The sequence below is a fragment of the Sparus aurata genome, chromosome 16 (genome assembly GCF_900880675.1).
Source record: "Sparus aurata chromosome 16, fSpaAur1.1, whole genome shotgun sequence".
Taxonomy (NCBI): Eukaryota; Metazoa; Chordata; class Actinopteri; order Spariformes; family Sparidae; genus Sparus; species Sparus aurata.
In genome coordinates, this window is record NC_044202.1 from 12,690,325 (window position 1) to 12,709,605 (window position 19,281).

Sequence of the window (19,281 nt, forward strand, 5' to 3'; positions counted from 1 at the left end):
AAGCGAATTTGAGAGAGTGAAACGTAGATGGAGATACATTTTCAGAAGCATCTTGAGGCTAATGTTGAGGGATCACATCTGGATATTTACTTTGTTTTACTGACATTGGGGAATATAAGTAGCAACAGAAAAAACTACACTACACACTTATGTGGCAGATAAAAACGCATTAAAAGAACGTGATATTGTGATATTATCAGGATTTTTAATTTTTTTTTTTAAATATGGCAGTGGTAGTAATATATCGCTACCATTGTATTTCTGAACCAGCTGTAATAATTTTTTCTTCGAGTTTTGAATCGTGTCTTTATTTTTCAAATACTTTTTCCAACTAGCATAAACATTATTAACCTTTTTGCAATAGTGGTAACAGTAGAAAAGGATTGTGGGCTTATCAAAGACAGTCAGCTTGTGTTCTTATCTTATAATTTACGGCATTATAGGTATGTTGTACCACACAGAATACATTTAATTTTACATTTTAATTAGGATTTATACATACATATATACATATATATATATATATATATATATATATATATATATATATATATATATATATATATATATATATATCTCAAAGTAGAGTTACAGTTTACTCCACAGTTTTCATTATTCATGTGTTAGCTTGTATTCAGCACTGTTCACCTCCACCTGCAGGGGGCGCTCCTGTGTAAGTTCTGATATGACAGCAGACGCTCACGGAGCTCCAGCCAATCAAATCACAGGAAAAGGCCGAGCAGGTTTCCGGCGTCATGAACGACAACACAACTGTAGTCTGAAAGACGTAGAGGAGAAGCTGCGACTTGCTAACACTTTTAACGGGTAAGCTTTCCCAGATACAACCCGAATACGCTGTAAGTTGCGCTTTTGCAGCATTAATTACATTCAATGAAGATAAACAATACACACACTGAAAATTAGCGACGTTGACGAACAGTTGAGGGTCAATCGGGGGGTCGTTGTTGGTGTTGCTAAAGCTAGCTGACGGTTTAGCTACCGGCTAGTGAGCTGAGCAAAGCGGTTTACAACCGCTGCACTAAACCATTTTTCTGCCGTTCATCGTGTTGTTGTTCAAGTTAGTTAATGTCGGGACTGTGGGGGTAACGTATAGTCAGGTGTTTTAAATGTACGACATAGTTAGCTAGGTAAGATATGTTAGTACGGATGATTCTCCCCTGTTTGGTCCAATCACGGTGAGATGATGAAGTTGCACCAACATTAGCTAGCTCGACAGGTTTTAATATTCATTTATTCATCATTAAATTCTCCGGTTGGATAACTTATAAAGTCAACAAAGCTGAGTGCTGATAATTTATTTCAGTAAGTATCTTTTTTAGTGGTGCATGCAGGGGTGTGACATATTTGTGTTGTAACGTTAGCTTAACCATTTTCTCCTCCAGTACTCAGCTCCTTTATGTGGTGATTTAATTGACATTATCTAATAGATATAGATTATATTGTAAAATGCCCGCGGTGCTGAATGTAATGCAATGTAAATACAAGTTTAAAATCAGACAAAATAGTTCAAACCAAGCATATTTTCACATTCAGAAGCCGCATCTATCACATGTGTGTTGCTTGAAATAATGCCTCATAAGTCAGTGATCAAAGTATGATTATTTGATCTTGATCAATCATTTCTTGATTATTTGTTTCAAGTCAGTGAAGTGATAGTGTTTTCCTGCCTGTTTCTCTCACAGATGCTCAAACACTCACTACTTTATATCCCAGGAGTTGGCAGTTGTATGGACATGGCATCTGTTAACTAAACTGTCCCTTTTTAAGCCGCTGCTTGCACCAAGAGTTGGTGTGCAACTTCCCAGTGAATGAGACATCCAGCCAACAGCATGGAAACGGACACAGTAAGTTTCGCCTCCTGGCTGATGATGTCTTCTTAACACTTTTTAACTTGACAGTTTATTTCTCACACATGATTGTGCAGGAATGGAAATTGCAGTGTAAGTGATGATATTAATGTATTATGCATTGTGTAGAGACTGTTTTTTTTAAAAACATTTGCTTTACAGGAAGTTATTCCTATCTGGCAGAATAAGCCTCATGGATCCACCCGCAGTGTTGTGAGAAGAATAGGTTCCACTCTTCCACTCAAACCACCACAAAGGGCATGTTTCCAGGTAAATATCAGATCCCCAAAGTCCAGCACAGTACACTTTATCTGCTAATTATATTCCCTTATTATTATGATAGAATTGATTGTGTATGCTACATTAATCATTGTCCTTGTGTATTAGGAACTACCGGGCTTGTCCCCTATTCGGGCTATGGATGGACCTATGGTTCCTACATTGGCAGACATAGCTTGGATTGTCGCAGATGAAGAAGAGACATATGCCAGAGTGCGGTAAGTGTCCAGTCAAACCCAAAGAGACATCTGCTAAGGTTATGGACTGGTGCCATTTCACTTCTCCATTATCTCAGACTGTCTGTTCCCCCATCTTGTTAGATGCACATGACCAGCCTAAAGAAATGCAGTGCAAGGTTATGATGTCCTGGTTTTCTTGATACTGTGTCTGAGAGATGCTGATTCAGTTGTATGCAGATCTTCGCAGCTGTCGGTGGTGAAAACTGCACATTATAAGCTTAACAAAGATGGAATATATTGCAATGCTATTGGATTGTGCTGTACCTGTAACAAACTGCTGGGAAAGTAGAGTAGAGGGAAAGAGAGGTATCAGATGACATGAACTGCTGAATTCAACCCTTTTGAGTTTTGATGATAATAATTGTTGCTGTTTAGTAATACTAACACCCTACTCTGTTGTTCACAGGAGTGACTCCCGTCCTCTGAAACATGAATGGCGGCCAACGCCTCTCCTGGTGCTCCACAGGAACTCATCTGTTCCCAACTTCCGCCGTGAGGGCAAAAGGATGGAGGGGCTCAGAAAGCCTGGGGTGACGGCGCTGAACCGCACTACTGCCCTGCAGGACGAGCTCAGCAGACTTCGAGCACAGATCGCCAAGATTGTGTCAAGTGACTCTGGTAAGTAACCAAAGCAAGAATTGCACTGTAAACATTGCCTGGTGACACATTTAATATGACACTCTCCTCACTGATACGTCACACTACTCTATGATTCATAAAGATGCTTCAAGCAGTGTAGATTTAAAGTTGCTTTATTGAGCCCATGTTTCACTACTCTGTTACTGTCCTCATGTGACTGTGATCCTTTTGTTGCCAAGTCAGCTGCCCTGATTCTCATAAAGCTCTTTGGTACTTAGATGTCTTGGCATCAGTTTCTAGGTCAGCGACAAAACATAATCTCTATGGTTCAGTGGCGATTGGGTGTCACGAGTTGAACATTTTAGCAGGGATGTCAGAAAATGACTAGAATGATCAGAGAACTGGATGTCCAGATGTGGACAGAGGTCCGGACTTCAAGAAGCCCTGGTGCAATGTCCGCAATGTGATACTGGAAGCATTTGAGCGTTCAAGGGACACATTAAATGCAACATGCTTGTTTCATGAAGAAATCACATATTGCTGAGAGATGTAGTGAAGTAATGTATTTATATCTGATTTTATATGTGATATATGTAATCGGACCCGAGCACATGTTTTGATAATAACTAGGGCTGGGTATTGTTAAGAACCTCACGATTCGATTCAATTTCGATTTCAATTCTTTAGGTCGCAATTCGATTCAATATCGATTCGATTCAATATTGACTTAAATGCTTCGATATCAATTCAGTAATAAGTAGTAATAAACAAATAATTCATTAGAGTACCTGTTGATAATTTTTTTATTAAAAAAAGTATTTTACTAAATTATAAGTCTTTCCTCTAGGAAGTTCTAGTTCGAATTGAAATGTAAACAAAGGTACTCAATGTGTTTAGGTATAAAATAGTGCAACCATAGTTAAGCTGAGAAAGTGCCATTATTTCTGGGACTGCATTGTACATTTTTGTCTGACATAAACATAGACATGACCGCCGTCCCTCCACCCTCCGGCTAGACACTTGGGGGTAAAACGTTGACCCTGACCCCCCCTCTCTCCCCGGAGGAGAGTGTTAGTCGCGGGCGCACGGTGCAGCGGCCAGGGTGAGACCGGCTGCGCTGGGAGTTTACTGTCTCCGAAAGAGCGGTGCGTCAGACATCAGTTACCCGCCTCCGCAGCTCCGACAGTGTTTCCGCGGCGCATCACCCCCTGACCCTTGAGCGAGGTCGCGGGTGAGACACTTCCAGCTGCTTGAGGCGGGAAACGAGAGGTCCGGCGAGGGACAGCAGGTGGTCACTTGTCCGAATCAATTCAGAGGATTTTATGAATCGATATTGAACTGGGAAAAAATATATTGCAATGCATTGATGAATCGATATTTTTACCCACCCCTAATAATAACTATATAAAATAGTTCCAGTTTCTCTGTCCCTTTCTCTCAACACCAACTCAGACTCTACCCTGCTACCGTTTTGTCTTTCAGACTCCAACCCCATGACCCCTGACCTGCTCTCTCCTGACGACACAAGTATGAGCTTCTCCATGGCGCCTTTTGAGACGGTGCCCTACCAGCCAGCTGCCACGGCTTCTGCTTCTTTTGTCATCAGCGATGTCACAGAGGAGGAAGAAGAGGAGGAGGAGGAGGAGGATGAGAAGGATGTGGTGTCTGTGGTGTCAGAGCTTGTCCCCGACCCTCTGCCACCCGTTTCCATGACAGCGTCGGCGACCTTTGACCTGGACAGACCCAGCATGGATTTCCGGGAGGCAGAGGAGGACACAGTGTCGCTGTCTAAGTCCACCAGTTTTGCTGATGTCATGGACATCCTGAAGGACATGAACCGCATGAAGATGAGTAAAGACAGGTGAGAGTGTAAATGATGTAAACCCCACACAGCTCATTGTTTGTTATGTATAAGACTTAGAGAAAGAGTTATACTTTCTAATTATGTGTTAATTAGCTTGTATTATCGATGCTAGTGGGTCGATTGTTTAACATATGGACAGAGCCAAGCTAGCTTTTTCCCCTTGTTTCCAGTCTTTCAGCTAAGCTAAGCTAAGCTAACCAGCTGCATGTTGTGTAGGGCTGTGCAATATGACCAAAATGTCAGACCCCAAAGTAGGTAATTTTGTATCAATATAATGACACATGTCATGAAACACTTTCTGTAAAAATTCAGTGAGTTCATTGTTAAAATGATCACCATGCTGTGTTTTCAAGTTCTGAATGGTGCTCAGAGTTTTGATAAAGTTCTTGAAACTACTTGGAATTGTAACTGCATTGCTTTCATGCAGAATCACTACCCAACTGAATAATTACATTTTTAGATAAGGAAATAAGAACGCTAATAAAAGCAACCAACAGGCTGGCACGTTTCTGTAACAGCTAGTGATTTAGTTTTTTGGGGCCTGCGAAATATCTTTTTATGATACAGGATGATTTATTTTATAATAAAAAAATGCAGGTTTACATTGCAAAATGGATTGTATTACGTCCTAAGGCGCTGAAAAATGCTTTAATAGTGCTTAAATGTGAATATGGAAAGGGTGTAGGACCCCTGCCATTTGTTATTCTATATTGAATACCAAACAACATTTCTACATGAGTTTAAAATTACACTTTCTTTCCTCTCAAACACAATTAGATTATTGTAGTACTGTTGACACTGAACAGTTGTTACATGATTTGATTTGTACTGTTTGGTGGTTGTCATTGCAGGTACAACAGAGGCTGTACGTCCCTCAGAGAGGAGGACTCAGCCTCTCTGATATCTGAAGCTCTGAGGAAAAAGTTTGTCCTGAAGGAAGAAGATACTGCCTCTCTGAAACGGAAGTAGCCCGATCATGTGTTTATCATCAATATCCGATCCTGCTGCTCCATGTAAGTCAGGACAAGGATAGCAGATAGTCAATTTTCTTTTTTACTTTTTTGTATAAATAACCTTTGAGGGCACGTGGCAGGTTATCGTTGGTGATAGCTGCAGGGAGTTATAGTTGTTTTTTTTCCTTTCTCATTATTTTTAGGCCTTTGCCTGTGGAATATGTACCCATGGATCCACAACCTTGCTCTTCAAACCCGAGGCAATAGCTGTCTGCCAGAGTTAGAACAAAAAAACACTTTGTCCCAGACATTCAAAACCAAATGGGAACTTCACACTGCTGGTGCAGTGTGAGGGGGGGGGAACGGCCAAGTCTGGGTAACAAGAATCAATTTCGGCACTGCATTGCATATTTCATCCACTTAAGGCATGTAGACTGTTTCCACTGCTGTACAAAAACTTTCTCCAGACTGTTTTTAAATGTGTTTTTGTTTCTTTGTGCTCATTGCCATCCAAACATTTCTAACAAAGTTTTTTTGGAGTTGAATTGAAGAATGTCCCTTTAAATCGCCTTTTATCCATCCTGCTATTATCCTTTCTTTCTTTTTGAGTTTCACAAAGAAGAGATGCAAACATTTTTGTTTTTCACTTATGTAAAGAAGTCTTCTAACATACTTGAAAATATTTTAATGTACAAATGAAACAGATCTACATGCAGAGATGTACTGTAGCTTATCACAGTGTGTGTGTGTGTGTGTGTGTGTGTGTGTGTGTGTGTGTGACTGAGTGGAGGGGAGATAACTTCAGATCTTTGCGGTTTATTATTTGGATTACAGTACAGTGAGTTTGCAAATGTGCACACAGCATCATATACTTATACATTGCTTGCTAAACTGCTCCACTTTCTCAATGCCTGTCCTCTTGTTTGTGATTAACATATATATTTATAGTCACTGAACCACAGGGCACTGATTTTGGCACCGGAACTGAAAGGAGTGAGTATATGCTGATGATATAGTTTGAAGTTTGAGCTGTTAAAATGGAATGAGTACTAACTGAAGAGTGAAATATGCACCCATTGTTTGTTTTTGTATGTATGTGAAAGTAACGGATACAAGCGTGTACAGGTCTGATCAGACGGGAATGCATGTAGATTGTGGTAATTTGTAGCTCAAACCTTTATGATGTTCGTTAATGACATTAAAAGGATACATTCAGCCAAAAATGAAAATTCAGTCATTATCTACTCAACCTCATAGCGATGGAAAACTGAAGTAGATTGGCACATTTTAAATGTAAAAAGTAACATAGAATGGCTCCATACAGCATACGTGCAGAATCCAAATTTCCATTGGAGCCCAAATTGATTTGAACAGAATTTATACCCTCGAAGCACAGCAGAGCTTGTGCACCCACTTCAGAACCGCTAGCGCTTTTAGCTTAGCAGCCTTTGTGACGATTTTGGCTTTAAAAAGGGTGTAAATCACATGTTTTTGAAATCAATTTAGAATCTCTGGGCTTTCAGACCCCGGAAGAGCTGAATGGAGCCATTTTATGTTTTTTCATGTCAAACATGTCCCGATTGACTAAATGCAGCACTGAATCTTCAACCCGACTTCCCTCGGCATGGGGGTAAGTAGATAATGACTGAATTTGTAATTTTGGGTGAACATATCCTTTAAAGAGGAGATTTCAGTTTTGATGAAGACAACTAAGCTAACAGTTTACATCCTTCTGTATGAGAATGTGAGTCATGATAACAATATGCTTGTTGACGCCTTACCACAGATACTTTGCCTGCTCCAATGCCTGATTTCTTTCCCCCCATATTAGTTCAAGTGCCATGGGTTTGTTTTAATGAGCCCACTCCTGCCTGCCTGCCCTCTCCTGAATGTGCCCTTCATCCTCATCTCTACCATGTTTTCACCTTTACCCACATACAGTAAAAAACAGTGTTTAGGACCAGTTGTGATTGTGTGTGTGTGTGTGTGTGTGGCATTGCTGAATGTTTGTTCAAATGTGTTTCACTTTGACCTCTACGTGTCACTCCCAGTCTTTTTTTTTCTTTTTTTAATCTGTCGTGTTCACGCTACACGACTGGGAATCCTTTAGTGTAGTTTTGCGATGTGAAAAGTTACCTGTTTTGGACTGAACAAGAATGTGCCCATCTGTGTGTGTCGCAGTATGCAGTTGAGTCAAAGAGTGTTTTGTGTTGCTAGAAATGGCCATTACCTTTTGCGTTCTCAGTTTCCTCATTAAACAAAGAGATGAAGAACAAACATAGTAACTGACAAAACTACTGTATGTGAATTTAGATATATTAACTGTGTGTCTGTGCTTGAGAAACTCTGCCAACTGAATTTAGTTAAAAAAATTTCAGTTTGTTTTAAATCTGTTGTTTCTTAGGTTGCCCATCCTCGTACCTCTGTGTAGGATCGAGCCCATCGCCACCATAATCTGCGTGTTTGTTTGGTTTTTTTCTTTTTTGTCATGTAAGGTCTTGTAAATAAAGATTGGCTGATGTTTTGAGACTGACTATGTTTGGTCTTTGAGAAGAATTTGCTTTTGGCACCCCATGCAGTTCCAATGGTGCCCACACAGGGTCAGTGCAGATGAACACAATCAAGTTTGTTGTATTCAGTTTTGCTGCACCTTAATTCCAACATGTTTCCCCCCCTAAAACTCTGAGATCACTATAAATATATGTTTTATTTCAATAATTTAAACAAAACCTGTATGCTGTAAGTGGCTTTATTGTAAGAGGAAGAAGGATGTAGGCTTACTTTTACCTTCAGTTTAATATCAACCAGTGGTGAAGACAGACTAAGATCTTTTACTTAAACAAAAATATCAACACCACAGTATGAAGTCTTGCAATCGAAATGTTATTCATAAAAGAATAAAAAAAATATAAGCAACATTGACTTCAAGTATCAAAAATAAAACATACTCATTATCTAGACTGAAACCATTCAGACTTATATTCTTACATAGATATATTTGATGGCTTTGGTGATATCACTAACACAACTGTTTATAATTACGTATTTATGTGCAGTTTTATATGTACAAGTTGAAACGTTAGCATTTAAATGGACTAACATCATATGTGTAATGAATTACACACTTCAGTTGAGTTGTTTAGGAGAACGCTGAAACGCTGTGAAGTCCCAGAAATGTTTTGTGGACTTCAAAACTTGAGTGTGGGTAGACAATGGCTGTATTTTCATTTTTGGTTGAAACTATCCTTTAATCAATAACTGTTTATTCATGTATTGTATTGTATATTGTTATTTGATAGGGACAGATACAGCTCATGTGGGTTGTACAACAATCCAACAGAAAACATCATAGCATTTATAGCCTTAGCTAATTTCCAATGCCCGTCCCTAGAGGGGCCTTTAAAATAACATACAAAAAAACTGTTTTTTAAAAAACATCTTATCCATTCATCCAACCCTCCACTCAACCATCTATCCATCAATGCATAAACAATATTGATTAGTATAAGATGAGCGCCTAGTATGTTTCATATGTGAAGGGCACCGCAATGAAGTAGGGTTAATTAGTAAAAGTACTTTGAATTATAATTGGCAAGACGAAGCAGCATTAAATATAAATACTCAAGTAATAAGTTATTGAGTACATGTACTTAGCCACTGATGGTAATATTCAACACATGATCATGTAGTCTTCATATGTGTAGCAGGATAAAATTGAGAGTGATAACATGTAGTACCTCTTCACTTGGTTACACTGCGGGGGGGGGGGGCTGTATTCACACGCCTGCATAATTTCAAGAATTATTGTTAACCCACATTCTTTCCCATTTCCTGTCCTTTCCCAAGATGATCCAGCCCCTCAGTGCCTCACAGTCTATTTTCTGTGAGAGTCCTTGGCCTACTTTGTCCCTCTTCACCTCGACAACGGACTTCCTACCTATTTTAGATCCAGGGAGTTGTCTGTGGAGAGCTCAATTAATAGGGCTCAGTGTCAAAATTAGGCCCTTTATACAGGCCTTTAACTACAGGCCCTCAGTTCAAAGTGACATTGACACATTTGTATCACGACGAGACTTGTGAAAAGAATTTCAGAGCTGTTTAATACACATATGAATAAGCAGTTTCCGGAGGTTCCCTGGAGCTGTTGAAAGGGCTTTCACAACAAAGTAGTAAAATGAAATGAAAACTGAGTATCCTTTTGAAGCAGTGTGATGTGAATAGGTGTGCGTTTGCTATCAAAGTGAGTTAGCATGCTAACATGCTCATAGTGACAATATTAAAATACTGATATTAGAGGGTATACTGTTCATTGTGTTAACCATCTTAGTTTCACATATTTGGGGCTTTTGCACACAATTAGCCCTAGCCTAATGTTGCAATGCACACCCGCACCTCTATCTGAGCGGACTAGCCAGCAGCAGCTAAAGTTAGCAGCCGTTAGCAGTTACTCCTCTGATATGTTGTCCCCTATTTGTTTCAAGTGCATCCTGTGGGAGGTTTGAATGTTTGTCCCAGGTTTTATGGCAATCCATCCAACAGTTGTTGAGACATTTCACTCTAAAGCCAAAAATGTGATCCTCATTATGATGCCTTGAGGAAAGGCCAGGGGATCACCAAGTCTGTATGATTCCTCCTCCAGGGACAACAATCTGGCATATTCATCCAACAGCTGTTGAGATAATTTAGTTTAGACCAAAGCGGCGGACTGACCGGATCTTTGCCAAGAGCCATCCTACGAGCGTCGCTAAAACATTTTTTATTAGTCTTGCTGTGTTTGAACATTTGAAGAGGGTTTTCGGGCCAAAGACATTTTCTTTAGGACTTTACTTTGGACATGCTGGTTGTGACCTGAGACTTGACCCACCAACATTTGAGACGTGTGTCTTGCAAGAAAACGACTTTATCCCTACTGGAGATGAGTCTGCAGCAATGTCTCTGTAGTTTGGGCAACTCCAGTCCCACCACAAGGGGCGGGGTCTCCAGCTGAGTTCCCACTCTGTGATAAGTGGCAATGAAGCAGCGGAAACATGCCAACAGGTGGACTATCTGTCATCCTGACTGGTCAGCGTGGCTCCTCCGTATCTCTGAGCCACAGAGCTTTTTATCATTGTCTCCTTACGTAGCTCGAGGCTATGCAGAAGGAGACCTGTCATTGGACACGGACAACACATTTTCGAGCGCTGCCCATTTGTCTCTTTCATGAGCAATATGATCAAAGGGAATTGCGTTTTGGTTCCCCTTCACAGAGGGAAAATGTCCTGTGTCATCTAAATAGAGGAAGTTTTACTTTGGACAGAAACACTGTTCAGGTTTTTGGTTTTGATGAATTGATTTGACAAATGTGTTGAGCGCCGCTGAGCTACAGCTGAGCTGAAGCGAAACCAGGGGACCATATATCACTCCAAGAGAGCTATTACTCTCATTCAGCAGGTGTTACAGAGAACATGTCACAGTAGGTATTATTTATTGCCATATTTGCATTCTCCTGGGAGTGACAGAAATGCCTTCATTTGTGGTTCACATCTTAAAATGCTGCGTTGGCATCCAAAGTTCAAAGTGATGTTGGTGCTGGAAGAGCAGGTTAATATCTTTGTCATCTAAGAGAAGAGATTTGCACAAAGTGTTGTGTTGAAAATACAAATGTGTTTTCCCGAATTAACACAACAAAAAGCAGCTCCTTTTAGGTTGGGTGATCTGTACATGTACATCTAACATGTGTGATGAAAAACACAACATCATTTCACAGAACACCAAAAAATGTCAGAAAACCCAATATATATCACAAACCACACTAGACTTTACTACACACTTTGCAAAACAAAACATAACAGAAAGAAGAACATTACATGCAGGAAACACAACAACATTACTCAAAACACAACAACATTAAAGAAAACACAGCAACATTACACAAAATGCATCATTACTACAGGAAACACCATGACTTGGCTGAAAACACAAACACATGACACGAAACACGGCATTACACAAAACAAAACGACGTTATGCAAAACACAACTGAACTGTATTCTTATGTGCGGGAAACTATGACGACACATTCTTCTAATGGGGATTCTCAATAAACGAGCATGACACAAGATGACACTCGTAGCTACCCGGATAGAAAAATACAAATGAATAAACATGAACTAAGGCATGAGATAAGATAAACTTAATTGTCATCCATCTCTCTCTCTATATATGTATATATACATATATTCTTATGCATGTAAAAAAGAAAAAAGAAAATAAAGTAAAATAGAAGTAAAATAGTTTTTTATGTAAAATAGAAACGTACACACACCCTAAAATGGTTGTATTTTGATAGCAAAGTGTTTGTAAAGTTAGTATTTCGTTGTTGATCCATGTTTGTCCTCATATAATAGATAGTTTTCTCAACATTTAAATGGACTTTTGCTGTCTAATGTTGATTCCAAGTAGTTTTTTCAACTGAACCATCACTCAAAGTTGAACAAACAGGTTTTTGCTCTCCGGGTTCGAGTGAATTTAACACAAGAGAGTTTAGAAGAGACTGTTCTCGGTGTGGTTGTGCAGTTGTTGCATAGTTTTCTGGACTTAATGGCCCTCGACTGTGGAAATGCCAGTGGAAATACCAGAGGCACAGTGTGCTGAGCATTATGATGAACAAAACAGCTCCCCAGCTCCTCAATATCCATATGAGAGGAAGCAAACCTGAGAGCCAAGAGCCACTCAGATCTCCCAGCTATTGTCAAAGTCTCACCATGCTCTTCATTTAGCATAGAAAAACCCACTGTAATAAATGTCGGACGCAGTTAATGTGATTTAACTTAACCACAACCGCAATGATCCTGACTTGACATCGTGCAAACTTGTTGTGCGCAAGACATTTCAGTTGTTTCAGAAATAGAAAAAGATTTCCCGGAATGCGTAAGAACGTAACAGCTTTCCTGTGTTTGCCTGCGTGCTCGGCTCGAGTGTTGTATCGTAGCAACAACCGGCTGAATGAGGCCGAGACTGAGTGGATGACAAGGGGTCTGGGGGAACACAAGCGGTGCATCTGCTGCTGCCGCCCAACCACCCACCCATCCTCCCCTGGCGTCACCCACGCATCCGCCCGCGTCATCAAGACACAAAACTAACACTTATGAGTCACAACAGGAACAGCGCCACAAGAGCGGCTGCAGCTCCATTGAATTCGCTCCGCCGTTGCTATTTTTGGGGCCTTTGTAGTGTTTCTGCCTTATTAGTGGCTTTGCCCTCTAAACAGGATTGCTTTGTGATGCAAAGTAAATTGCGTCCATAAGTGGAACTGTTGATGGCACTTAAGTGTTGCGCTGCCTCTCACTGTGAACCTGTTGCTGCTTTTTCACTGTTGTGTTAAAATCTAAAATGGTCCCTGTTAGCCAGATCAAGATATCTCGAACAGCCATGGGATATGAAACTAACTCTAAAATATCTCTCGATCTGCCTTTTACTTTGAGCTAAATCCCCCTCGAACCACAAAGTGCTTAAAAGAATTACAGTAGTTTAACATTTTGGAAAAAGCACTGATATGGTTATAAGTACAGCCAGCAGGTGGTTAGTTTAGGCGAGCATGAACACTAAACACGGAAAACTCTCGCCTGTCTCTGTCTCAAAGGATTAGTTCACCCACGAAGAACAAAATTCAGTCATAATCTACTCACCCTCATGCTGATGGAAAGTCAGGTGAAGTTTCGTAGTCCACGAAACATTTCTGGAGCTTCACGGGAAAACAGCGTTCTCCAGAACAACTGTAAAACCGTGTCAAAGTAGATGGGGACTTGTTTTAAAAATTTTAAAGAAAAACAGGCCAAGAAAAACATGAATTGGCTCCACACAGCTCATCCGGCATCAATCCAGGTTTCCAGAAGCCCAGACTGATTTGAAAAGAGGTCTCAGACTGATTTGAAAAGATGTTACTTACACCGTTGACACGCAGCTACAGTTAAGATCTTGGCTTTATAAAGGGTGTAAATAATGTTTTGGCTACCTGAGACAGTAAGTAAGTTCTGTATTATTATTATTATTTCCATGTTCCTTTTTGTCTATTTCAGTTGTTAGGGAGAAAGCTGTTTTGCCGTGAAGCTCCAGCGATGCTTTGTGGACTACCAAACTTCTCCTGACTTTCCACCAGCATCGGGGCGAGCGCATACTGAATCTATCTTTCGAGTAACAAAACCCGCCCACCAGCACCTCTAAAGCTCACTAATGAATACGATTTATCTTTATAGAAACCAAAGTGTAAAAACAACATAGTGAGGCTAAATTTTAATATGTGATTATGTTCTTCCTAATGACTTCCTGGCTAGTCACCGAGGTTCCTCAGGTGACCGTACTTTCAAAAGTGTACCACACATTCATCCAGGCGCTTATGCACACTCCATAGGTGATTACACCTGCTCTGGTGAGTACCCCTCCTTTCAATGGATCTTTACAGAGGAAGGAGATTGCTTCCTGGAGCTCTTTTTAGCATTAGAGAATGATAGCTAACCGTTAGCATAATGACAGGTTCCGTCAGTAAGAGCTGCAAACGTGATAGCCTATGACACTATGACTCATAGACTGGCTACGGTCCTGACAGAGACTGATTAATTGATTGATGCGGACAAATCATGCATTGTTAATGCTTTTATAATGGGATAATGAGTGGGACGGAGCATGATCAAGGTCAGTGTGAGCACTGAAAACAAGTTAAGTATTATAATTATTGTTTTAATTATGGCGCAAACCAGGACATTTGAATGTTTACAAATATTTGTTGGTACTTAGGACACACGTCTTGAAACAGGGACAGTGGGGGACAAAGCGGGATGTCTTGTCACTGTTTCCAGTCCTTATGCTAATCTAAGATAACAGCCTGCTGTCGCTAGCTTCATATAGAGATTAAAAGGGTAATGATCGTCTCATTCAACTCTCGGCAAAGAAAGCCAGTAAGAATATTTACAAAAGTGCAAGTAGGATAGAAGAAGTGATGAATGGAAAGAAAACGAGGTGAAGGCGTAATGAGGAGGGATTACAGATGAGCCTGATGGGTATTAGCACAATGCAGCATGGTGTGTTCAGATCTATCATTTTTACACTGTTAATTGGAGCAAGTCATCATCGTGGCCTTGTTCTAGTCTGCCGGCTCCTCATGGGTGACGACTGGCATCCATCAGCCACCCGAGTAAGAAGATATCTCAAAAGCATCTTCAGGAATCTATCAGCTTCTTTGTTTTTTGTTTTTTTTTACTGGTCAGATCAAAATAAGGTCCCGAGTAGCCTCAGAGTCACAGAAATATATTTGAAATGAACCCAAAGAGAGGAAGACGCAGGAAAGATGCCCTATTTTCCATCAGCTCAGAGTCACGTTTTGATAAGAAATTGATAAGTGCCGGTTTGTGAGTCCCAGATAGTGCCCCAGTATCATGGCCTGTGTGGGAGTCATTCATAAATGATGACACAGATGCCAATATGTTCTCAAAGTACTGGACATACACTGGTGATACTCTATGTGTACATTTCTTTGTTGTTGACTGGATTTTCAAAAAAACTTTCACTGCCACAGATCATATGTTATGAGGAGGTTTGCGTAAAATGTTGGTTAAAACAAGACAATATCTGATTAAATTGGAGCGAGGCATATTCTAAGGAAGACTTGAAGAAAAGAAGAGCGTCCTTGAAATAGTCTGTTATCGGGAGTGAGTAAACAAACAGCTTTCTATTCAAAGTATAGTTCATTTGAACATCTTTACTTTCAGGCCCAACATGACAGTTATGTTATGCACATTTCACTTTAAAGACTGTGGTCATGGGTATTGCATCAGTACTGCATCCAACTAACACTGCTGAAGTGCTCATGCATACCGTGAGGAAAGTCCTCAAGAGTATAATAAGTATCTTCAGAATGGTGTGAAATACATACGAATCAAAGCCAGAAGAAATAACAGAGCGAGCGCTAACTAGCCCCCTTGTTGGGAATTGGCATGGAAACCAATGAAACCTGGCTAGCCATGTTTTATGGGGATTAGCAGCACGGTTGGAACCGGTCGTTAATAAATCAGATTGCTTGGCTGAACCAATCCATGGTATAAATAAAGCATCTCACTACAGGCCAACTGTGCAAATAGAAGTCTGGTGATTCTACATTTGCTGTATGTTTGATAAAGTATGCACAGAGGAAATACTGTGTGTTAAAATACATAAATAACAGTCAGATGATGACTTCTGGCCCTGTATTCTTTATGAATAATATCTCTATATTTATACATTTCTCTTTGCATCTGTTATAATCCCAGATTACACAGTAAACTTGATTCCTGCAACAATCACTAGAGGAATTCAAGGAATTTGAGCTTGTTATGCAAAATATGTTGGGATCATAAACAATTGAACATAAAAAAAATATCGGGCATGTTCACAAATAAAACCATCAAAAGCTAAACCTGTGTAACTCTGACAGTAGGTCACCCCTCCTTGCTCTTGTTGCTCTCAGCGCATCAGCTGCCTCTCTGTGCTGTTTTTAGCCCCTGCCGTCTCGTTTGCTCTAACTGGCACGCACCAAGACTTGGAAATGACCAGCTGGAGACCAGTTACACGGTCAGAGGGGGTCAGCAGCGCGTCACTGGGTCAAATAAAGTGATGAAAGAATGATGCTTCAATTCGAAAAGCAGCTCTCACTTCGATGGGTGTCCAGTGAGGAAAGCGGACAGAATGTTCCGCATCTCAGTTTTACACCTTAAAAGTGTGAGATCCTGCGAGCTGCTGCACCACCATGAATCATTACAGACACGCTGTGACAAAGTCAGCATTTTAAAACCCTTAGAGCGTTAATATCAGCCTGCCATGCTAACAAAAACAAATATGAATGCCTGCTTGTCTACACACAGACACCAAAAAAACAAATAGAATTTACTGATGGTGATTTAAGGGACTTCTACATTCCTTCAAAATCTCCGATCAGAAGATTGATAAGTGGAGTCTTGTCATCATAGTGGGGTTGCCAGGCAAGTCATTAACACAAAACATGGGGAGAAAGACGGACATTTATTATGCAACACAGGCCCCTGCATGGTTTGAGGCAAAATAGGTTTGTCGGACCACTGGACGCCCAGTAATTTGAATTTTCATGCATAATTTGTCTTCGCCAAATCTTTTTCATCATTAGTACATCTGTTGATTCAGAAAGTTACATTTCCCTTTGAAAACACTCACTCCCTCTTTCTCTCTCTCTCTCTATCACACACACACACACACACACACACACACACACACACACACACACACACACGTATATATATATATATGCACTCCCATCTCTTGCTCTATCATGTACCCTGCCGAGACTATTCCTAGGGTGGCCCATAATAAGGTGAGCTAATTAGTCTTGGTTCTAAGGGAATCCATTTGCCAATTACTGTAGGCTAACACATGCTGGGACATGCGTGTCTGTGTGTGTGTGTGTGTGTGTGTGTGTGTGTGTGTGTGTGTGTGTCTATATAAAATGTCAGGCTGGGTCATTGCTAATTGCTAACATTTTCAGTTTTGCTTTTAGCTCTGAACAAAGAGAATAGATTAACAGTTTACACATTTAGATTACAGCCCGTTAAAGGGCCATTCCAACCATTTCATACCCTTTTGTTCCCTATATGTCTCCATGCACTCGCAGTGAATACGATCAAATCAGAGTTTTTATTATAATGCTTCCCTTGTTTCCTGTTTGCTCTGAAGTTATTCATTTACGGACAGAAATTTAGCACTGCTGCAGTGTTAAATTATAAAGCATTCATGGCACAGAAGCTCCACTGGTACAGTGAGAATAATAATAAACAATCCTTCCAAACAAGCATGAAAACCACCTTGGTGCTATAGTCCCTGCCGTCAAATTGGCAGCTGTCTGGCTGTGTTCGCTCCTGGTCTGTCCGTCAGTTGCTTTGACATGTAGCAGCACAAACCATATTGACTACTACAAACACCCATCAATATCCTCGCCAAGTCCATCCCTACCTGACCCTTTTTAATAGGAAAAGTTATTCGGGTCTACTCTTGACTGAGACCCATCGTCCACCCAAGTTTCAAGGAAATCCAATCAGTATTTTCTGTGTTATCCTGCCGACAACCCAGCCAACCAACAAATGGACATGGGTGAAAACATCGCCAGACAAATCCCTTGGGTGGGGGTTTAAAACCTGCAACCATACGTTCACTGCTCAATCAACACTCTACTTCTGCTCTGAATGTGATTACAGTGATGACAGGATTCAGCTTGTCTTCTTCTTGGCACCGGAAAGCGATGCGAACACCATGTGTGCGAGCGGGGAAATACGCTCTTCCAAGAATAACTGGCTGACATGTTGAGTCTGCCAGAGTAGCTGAGAACCCCCCAGAAAGAGGCAAAATGTGGAGCTTGGCACATGTAAGTGTGACAAAGCTCGAGAGGGGATTTCATAACTTTTCTCGGTAAACGAGACACAATGAGCGGAAATTGCGTCGGCCGATCAGGTCGTGTAGTGTTTACGAGAAGGGGCAGTCTTTTCTAACCCACATGTTGTGATTCGGGTAATGAACTGCAGATCATAGTCCCACCGAATGATAATCGCTTGAGAGGACACATTAGCAGTAGCCTGGTTATGCCCTTTGTGTTTTATGACCATATGTATTGGTATATTAGCCATAAAATTAAATGTATTTCTTAGACTGCAAAGTGCACATGTAAACAGTTATCTAAACATGCACTGATTAAATTATTCTTGCTTGAAAGTTAGATTTATAATGTGCATTAATCCTGTGACAGGTCAGGTAGCTGGAGATCTTGATAATCTTCTACAGACAGCAATCACGTGCAGTGACGTACATTTTCATACTTCACGGTAACTCGCAAATTCATTACATATGCAGTGACGTTCCCAAACAGTACAACAGCCATTTACAACTCTGTGTTAGGGACCTGCAGACAGCTAGTGAGCCGCAGCAACTCCACAGCATTAATCAACCAAAGTAACACATTTCAGCGCATCCTTAAGCACACACCTTCATCAACGGCTCTGCCACACACATGTGAATTACGTCAATCACACATGTGACTTGCGTAATTTACACGTAGCGGTTTAATGCAAAAAAATAGAAAACACCACTTCAGTCACTGTCTGCACTGGACGCTGCTGATGGAGGAATCCAGTCATAATGAAGTCTGGTTGGTTTCTGCGTCCATCTGACTTTAAAAAAAGGTCTATTTACATGCTGAATCATATTCCATGTGAACGTGAACAGATCTCAAAGGAGACCAGTGAAAATGACCAGAACAGGTTATGAAAACAAAAACTGGAAAATGGCTTCTGGAAAGTTTGACCATGGGCCTCCCAAACGGAAATGTCTGCGCGGATGGAATTTACTTACTGATATAATCGGCTAAACAATTCAAATATAATATTCAGGCTGTCTTATCCACTGGCAGGTAAACAAGAGGAAGGACTTCAAGGTTGGAACAAGTGGAGGAGGTTGCACCGCTGTCTTAAGCA

The 19,281-nt window shown here is 40.6% G+C and overlaps 1 protein-coding gene across 3 annotated transcripts; it reads left to right on the top strand.

The window, feature by feature from the left end:
* The first annotated feature begins 675 nt into the window (after positions 1-675).
* On the top strand, positions 676-8,315 carry mtfr1l (mitochondrial fission regulator 1-like). Of its 3 annotated transcripts, XM_030392321.1 has the most exons (8): positions 676-825; positions 1,704-1,865; positions 2,031-2,138; positions 2,256-2,365; positions 2,793-3,004; positions 4,448-4,826; positions 5,681-5,842; positions 5,986-8,315. In XM_030392321.1, exons 2-7 carry the CDS (start codon positions 1,830-1,832, stop codon positions 5,796-5,798), a joined length of 963 nt encoding a protein of 320 aa, XP_030248181.1. In that variant the 5' UTR covers positions 676-825; positions 1,704-1,829; the 3' UTR covers positions 5,799-5,842; positions 5,986-8,315. The 3 variants fall into 3 exon arrangements, with proteins under 3 accessions (XP_030248181.1, XP_030248180.1, XP_030248182.1); XM_030392320.1 differs by having other exon boundaries at positions 5,681-8,315; XM_030392322.1 differs by having other exon boundaries at positions 713-825; positions 1,789-1,865; positions 5,681-8,315.
* Positions 8,316-19,281: the final 10,966 nt, after the last annotated feature.

Excerpts from the sequence above, each read along its gene's own strand:
- mtfr1l (XM_030392320.1), top strand. The coding sequence starts at position 1,830 with ATGAGACATCCAGCCAACAGCATGGAAACGGACACA. Across the intron at positions 2,139-2,255 it reads CACAAAGGGCATGTTTCCAG|GAACTACCGGGCTTGTCCCC; the intron begins GTAAATATCAGA and ends CTTGTGTATTAG. Across the intron at positions 2,366-2,792 it reads GAGACATATGCCAGAGTGCG|GAGTGACTCCCGTCCTCTGA; the intron begins GTAAGTGTCCAG and ends TGTTGTTCACAG.